Source organism: Malurus melanocephalus, unplaced genomic scaffold (genome assembly GCF_030028575.1).
Source record: "Malurus melanocephalus ecotype Western Australia unplaced genomic scaffold, MMel_1.1 scaffold_1260, whole genome shotgun sequence".
Classification (NCBI taxonomy): Eukaryota; Metazoa; Chordata; class Aves; order Passeriformes; family Maluridae; genus Malurus; species Malurus melanocephalus.
The window spans coordinates 18026-25107 of record NW_026624492.1 but is presented as its reverse complement, the minus strand read 5'-3'; the positions used below and the strand labels follow the sequence as shown (position 1 = coordinate 25107).

General features: G+C 39.2%; 1 protein-coding gene across 1 annotated transcript in view; it reads left to right on the top strand.

The window, feature by feature from the left end:
* The window catches only part of CA10 (carbonic anhydrase 10), a gene marked incomplete at its 5' end in the record, with an annotated part of 42040 nt that extends 35846 nt beyond the window's left edge, over positions 1 to 6194 (top strand). Inside the window, 3 exons of the mRNA XM_057387580.1 lie at positions 1116 to 1270; positions 3832 to 4006; positions 4953 to 6194. Of these exons, the coding sequence (XP_057243563.1) occupies positions 1116 to 1270; positions 3832 to 4006; positions 4953 to 4975 (353 nt within the window). The remainder of the gene's footprint in view (positions 1 to 1115; positions 1271 to 3831; positions 4007 to 4952) is intronic.
* Positions 6195 to 7082: the final 888 nt, after the last annotated feature.

Genomic DNA, 7082 nt, shown 5'->3' with positions numbered 1-7082 from the left:
CAGTCACCCTGGCTTGAGCTGCAGGCACAGGGCTCTATTTCTGACCAGCATCAGAGGACCTGCCAGGGTTTTATTTTGTAAAATAACAAACACATTTAAAATACAAAATAACAGCAAGGCCGTGGTCAATGAGGCAGAAATGTTACAGTCTCACCTTGACACTTTAAGTGATGCTGCAGCTGCCAATATTGCTGCCCCAAAACCCTGTACCGTGTTGGCTGGGCTGTGTTAAAATAAAAAACAAGGTCACATTATCTGTGCCTGTGTTCTTTGATTTTCTGCTGCCTGAGACCACAGTCTGAAGCTTTTTTTTTATTATTATATTGTAGGAGACAAGTCTTTTGCTCATCTGAGTTTTGTCCTTCAGCTACAATATGTTAAATTTGATTTAAATTACTCCTTTCTTTTTTGGCTCTCATACACTTCCTTGATCATTTGGATTTCTGTGCCAGTCAAGGCCAGCTCGTGCTGAGCACTGAGAGGGGRGATCACACCTCGATGTGCATTTTGCCCTGCATTTTAATGCAAAAGAACCAAATTGGAGACGTCACACACGAGAGAAAGGGCACAAAGGGATCTCACAGCATCACAGCTCATACCCACCCGGCTTTCTCTGAGACACACAYAGCATATCACCAATCAAACATGTTTATCCCTGGCTGTATGAGCTCCTACAGCCCAAGATTTGGCAGGAAAATCTGAGTTTTAGCTCAAAAGTATTGTAGGGCCAACATTACCCAAAGGAAATAGTGCAGGTAGTGCAGAACTGAGGAGCTGATGAATTTTGAAAGAAATAACCTGTCTCATGATCTGGTGGTGCACACCCACAGTGAATTCTGCTTCAGAGAAACACCACCTCTGGTTGGTTGGGTTTTTGATTTTTTGTGGGTTTCGGTTTTTTGGAGAGTTTTTTTGTTTGTTTTTTTTTTGTTGTTGTTTTGGGGTTTTGTTTTTTGCTTTTTGGGTTTATGTTGTTTGTTTTTTGGGTGGCGTTCTTTGGAATTTTTTTTTGTTGGTTTGGTTTTTTTTGTTCTGTTTTTTTGGGGCTGGGTTTTGGGTTTTTGTTTTTTGGTTTTTTGGGTTTTTTTCTATGATGCTACTTTTTTTCCCTCCAGATGATGCATACTTACTACAGGGGCTCAATATTGAGGAGCTCTACCCAGAGACTTCTAGTTTCATCACGTATGATGGGTCAATGACAATCCCMCCCTGCTATGAAACAGCAAGCTGGATAATAATGAACAAACCTGTCTACATAACAAGGATGCAGGTAAAACAATTTASAGCTTACTCAAGCTAGGATGGGTACAAAATAATATTTAAAACATAAAATTTATAGCTTTACATAAAAAATGAGATTCAATCCTTTTGCTGTAGGGATCTCTGCATCAAATTTATACAGTTTGCAAAAGCACTGAAGGGTTTTTCTTTCGTTAAAATTAAAATACTTTGTTAAAATAAAAATATAATAAATGTTAAAATAAAAAATGTCACAAAATAATAAAAATATTATTTTGTTTAAACTAATATTTTGTTAATTTCTTTTTTTGTTACAATTAAAATATTAAAGTAAAAKACAGACTTTGAGGGGGATCCTCTATTTTTTGGGAGGTTTGAATCAAGTGATTTCCAGCAGTCTCCTCAGAGCTGAATTATTCTGTGAACAGTTATTTGGGAATTCTAAAACAAACATAACTGAGGTTATTACGGATAACAGAGGCCATTCCTAGGTCTGAATAGATAAGTGTTGATGGCACATTAATGTGACAGAGATCCAGAGTCTGGGGCCTTCTGGAAATGAGATCAGCTGGTGCTTTCTGGAACGGAATAAAGGATTTTACAGGATGGAATTACAGGAAACACACCACAGATACCTTTGGAAAAATCAGATGGACATTTKGAAGCCCCTGTTAGAGAGAAGAAGGACAAATTATGGCAGAGAAAACACAATTTCACAGTCAGAACGATGCTGCTGAGGAAACACACCCGTGGAAAAGTCCAAAATCCACATTTCGGTACAACTCACAGTCCGAGGCCTGGCATCAGAAAACAGCAAATTTAACAGCAATTGCCCTCTTCTGCAGAGTTTSCATCAGTGAGCTGCTGACAGAGCTGTGAGCTGAACTAAAACCTCCTCTCCTGTATGCAGAACCCCAAGGAATACTTGAAGCACCATCTGCCTGCCCCAAGCAGGCAGCAGAAGCAATCTGGCCTGAGAAATGAAATGAGGAATGATAAAACAACCCTAAATACAGCTTTGGGATTTAAAATCCTATCAACATTGTAAATAAGATGACTTTAAAAAGCCTGAGATGTTTTATTCTTGCGATATTCCTTCTGTCCAGTTCAGTCTGGAGGCAGAGGAAGCAATTTGTTCCTTTTGTAAATGGGTGATTTGGGAGAATGACACAGCTGAGCAGGGGCAAACATGCTGAATGTTGGGAACTTGTCAACCACAGGACCTGAATATTTTCCTACAAACATCATTTCTAGGTACAACATTAATGTACAAAACAAGGATTGGAATAATTCTGGAGTCTGTGCAACCTGTGGGTTATAACCTCATGGTATTTGCTCCTCGTCGTGCTTTAATGATTACTCACATCCTCCATTAATTGTTAGTTACATCCTCCATTATTAGAGCTGCAAATGGATTTTGCAGAATATTTACCAATGACATTGTGGATCAGACTGAAAAAGCAATGCCCAGTTTGAGTTTTCTCTGTGAAAAACTCCCAGAATATAAAACCCAGCTGCTGGATCTCCCCATGAAATGCCACAAACAAACCTTTCAAACTCTATGCTGGTATAGAAAATACTTTCTTTTTTTTATTTTAAACTAAAACACCGAGGATTTCTGGTTTATAATTTAAAATATTTTCCCCCCTCTCTGGTTTTGGTTGACTTGAGCCAACCAAGAGTCGCAGAATCGCCGTGAGAGCCGTTCCTGCCAGGCAGTGCTGATGGCACAGGAGGATCCGTCACTCCCTCTGTGCTGTGGAAACACCTCAGGAGCATCCCAGTCACAGCACAAACACMAAATCCTGCCAGARMTGRCAGCAGAGAGAGCCTCTCGYTTTTAACATCATTAATTYCATTATTTCAGCAGCYTCTCTGCTCAGTTTGCCTTCCCACCCTCCCTGCCCCTACCTGGGGCTTCAGGAACACAACCAAAGCCGTGGCTGCTCAACCAAAGCCGTGCTCTGATGGCACAAAACTCAGGAAATCAGCTCTTGTCATTCATCATCTGATTTGGTTTGCACCAGCTGCTGCCATCCAGCACTGTTCCCTTTGTTTTCTGCTCAGCCAATTTCCATTTTTCTCCCTCCAAAACTGGTTCCTCTCATTTAAAATTGGGCTCAGAAACAGAGGAGCTCACAAGGAATGGTTTTAAGTTCTCTCTTCCGGCCTACAAACTGTCAGAGTTAACTGAAGTTCTGTTTCACTGAAATTCTGTTTTGCCAAAATTCTGGTATACTGAAATTTTTATTTCACCGAAATTCTGTTTCACTGAAATTCTGTTTCACTGAAGTTCTGTTTCACTGAAGTTCTGTTTTGCCAAAATTCTGGTTTACTGACATTGTGTTTCACTGAAATTCTGGTTTTTTGCAATTCTATTTCACTAGAAGTCTGGTTTACTGAAATTCTGTTTTACTGAAATTCTATTTCATCAAAATTCTGTTTCACTGAAATTCTGTTTTACATAAATTCTGTTTCACAAAAATTCTGGCTTACTTCCATTTATTAACTAATCTATTTAAGAGTGTTTCATGTTGTTTACTTACAGGAAAGCTCACTACTAAAAAAACCTCTTTTTTTGTGTGTTTACAGATGCATTCTTTACGGCTGCTAAGCCAGAATCAGCCATCACAGATATTTCTGAGCATGAGTGACAATTACAGGCCGGTGCAGCCTCTCAACAATCGATGTATCCGAACCAATATCAACTTTAGTTTACAGGGAAAAGATTGTCCAAACAATAGAGCACAAAAACTACAGTACAGAGGTACGTTTTCCCTCCAGGATATCCCTTCCCATGCTCACACTRAGCTCTTTTCTTTCAGAAATCCAAGGGCATCACGAAAAACACAAATAAAAACACAAAAAATGTGAGGTCTGGGGAGATAAACATGTCAAATGTCATACATTTAAAATAGATGAGGAAATGAGAAGGAAAAGCATGAAAAAAGCCAGCCTGGGAAAAAAAATCACTCCTGTTTTTAGGAGTAAATAGGACAGACCTTTTGTTTTCCAGCTTCATTTTAAAGTCTTCTCACCTTGCAAAGTGGGTTTTGCTCTGGTTTACTCAGCCTCAAAGGGGGATGAGCTGGTCTTGATGGCAACTGGATTAATATCAATTAACATCAAACAAAATTGTTAATTTATAAGGTTTAATTTCAATCCCAAGGTGCACCAGCATAACCCCTGAATTGGAAAGGTTRTGTCGAGCAGGGGGTATCAAACAAGAAAGGAGCTCATTTGCAGGTGGAGCTCTGCAAATCCAGAGTTTGGCTCACAAAAACGGGGCTGGAGTGCCCTCCCAGCAGGAATATCATCATTATGAAAGAGTGGCATTGAAGGTGGGAATAAAAGGACATTTTCATCAGCAAGGCAGATGACTGAGTTTCAATGTTTTAAAAAGCCCCAGTCTTTCAGGCTTAATTCTTCTCCAGGAAGAAGAAACCAAACCTCTTGGCTTTTTAAAGACATTTTCTCCAAATGCCTAACACAATGTTTAATCCATGTGATCCACAGTGTTAAAGCAGTTCCCTGTCTGAAGTTTATTAGACCATGATTGTGTTTAATCCATGTGTTCCAGGGTATTAAAGCAGTTTCCTGTTTGAAATTTATTAGACCATGATTGTGTTTAATCCATGTGTTCCAGGGTATTAAAGCAGTTTCCTGTTTGAAGTTTATCAGACCATAATTGTTGCTGTTTGTTTCTCTTGCAGTAAATGAGTGGCTCCTCAAGTAAGCGAGACAGAACGTGCAGAACCCAAATCCTCAGTGGAAAGCTCCTGCTGGGAATTGGCATCACCTGCAGTGCACCCAACCTCCCTCTCTGGGTTCACCAMGTGCTGTGGGCAAAGAGCTGCCGTGCTGGGAACTCCTCCAAATTCATTCGTATGATGGGTGGCCATTTCAAAAAAAAAAAAAAAAAATAAAATAAAATATAAAATAAAAAAGACAGTATTACAGTAAATGTGATTACGATTTTCCTGAACTAATTTAGAGTCACAAAGAAAGACTTTTCAGCCTTTGTACATATGAAATTCTTCCTCTTCTCCCCCCACCCTTCTCCCTCAGCTGAAAAAAAAAATTTAAAAATTAAAAAAAAAATTTAAAAAAAAAAAAAAAAGAAAGAAAAAAGGTGGCTCGGTACAGCATCAAAGTGGAGTTGTGTTCTGTGTGCCAAGTAATCCTTGGAAAGCTCTCATTATTTCACTACCATTAATGGATACTGACGAGACAGAACAAGACTACTGTAAAGGAAACTTATTTCTAGGTTATGATCTTTCTGTTAATTTCATTTTTAAAAAGAGACAGACTTTGAGAGATAAGTATTGTAAATATATCACTGCAGAATATAAAGGAAATTGAAATATTTCCCTCTGTCACATATCTGTAGTAGGATTTGCCAAAAGCAGAATTGATCCATTTTCTGTTTTTTGTTTTACAGCAGGTCATACGTTGTGTTGGTTACTATTAACAACTCAATAAATGTGTTTAACAAATTAATTTAGTAAAGTTGCTTTGATTTCTCTTTTTCTTTCTGAAATAACAAGCCTCTACTACTTGTGGCTGCATCCTTTGTGTTTTTCACTTTTTTCTTCTTTTCTTTCCTTTTTTTTCCTTCATTTCTTTGTTTGCAGCCCATTTAAGTGAGTTAATGACGATTGGGAATGCATTTAGAGCTGATATAACTTTAACTCCACTTTATGGTCCATCATTAACAGGAGCTGGACTCAGGAGCAGAGAGCACTGGAAGCATTTCTCAGTTTAAAATTGCCATTTTCCTCGCTGAAGCCATTACTGGGACAAACATTCAATCCTGTAAATGGGTGGTGAAAGGGATATTTTTTCTTTACAGATACAGCAGGAGCTGACCAAGTAAAAGCAAATGCCTTTTTTCTTGTTTATAATGGTCATTCACTGTGTTTGGTTACTGTCAAGAACTCAATAAATGTGTTTAACAAGTTCACACAGCGCACGTTTGACCTTCTTGAACATTGAGGGGATTTTCAGGTTGGGGTTTTTTCCAATCTGGAGAGGGGTCAGACCCCTGATATCCCACCCCTAATTCTCACTTTGTACCATGGGACATGCTGAATTTCACAGGAAATGCTCTGSCACCAAGGAATTCTTTGAAAAACAGGCACTACAAGAAATGTGAGGGAACAGCCAGGCAGCTTTAACATGCTCAAAAATGTTATTTTTGTTATTTTATCTGTGCCTGGAGGATGGATAAAATAACAAAAGTGCAAGGAGCAGCTGACAGGACAGTGCAGAGCCTGTGGGATTTAGAAAGATTGCAGCTTGAACAGTGAGAGCAGGACCAGCATTCAGGGGACCCCTAGGATGGAGATGGAAAATTGTGAGGAACCCAAAATTGTCAATATTCCAATTGCTGAAGGTGAGAAGGGCTGGCCCAGGGGTGCCCTGTGTGGTCCTGGGCTGGTGACTCTGGCCCAGGATCCTCTTGGCACAAACATAATCCTCGATCCTGGAGTTATTTCATTCCCAGGATCCTGTCAGCACTCATGTAAAGCACATGATTCTCGAGTTATTTCATTTTAAGCTTTCCAAACGGCTCCCAGCACTGTGCAGTGATCTGAAAAATCTACCCCACGACCACAGAAATGTCACACAGCCAGTATTACACTGCAGATCAATATCATCAAATTCTGCAGATGAAAAAAGCAAAAATAGGTTTACCTGGCTAATAAAAAAATTAAAAACAATGGAAGTCACATGCCTTCCATATTTTTGAATCATCTGTAACTTATAAACTTGTTTCCCCTACTTGTTTGGGGTCTGTGAGGATTCTAGGCTGCAGAGTAGTGTTCCTCAGAGCTCAAAAT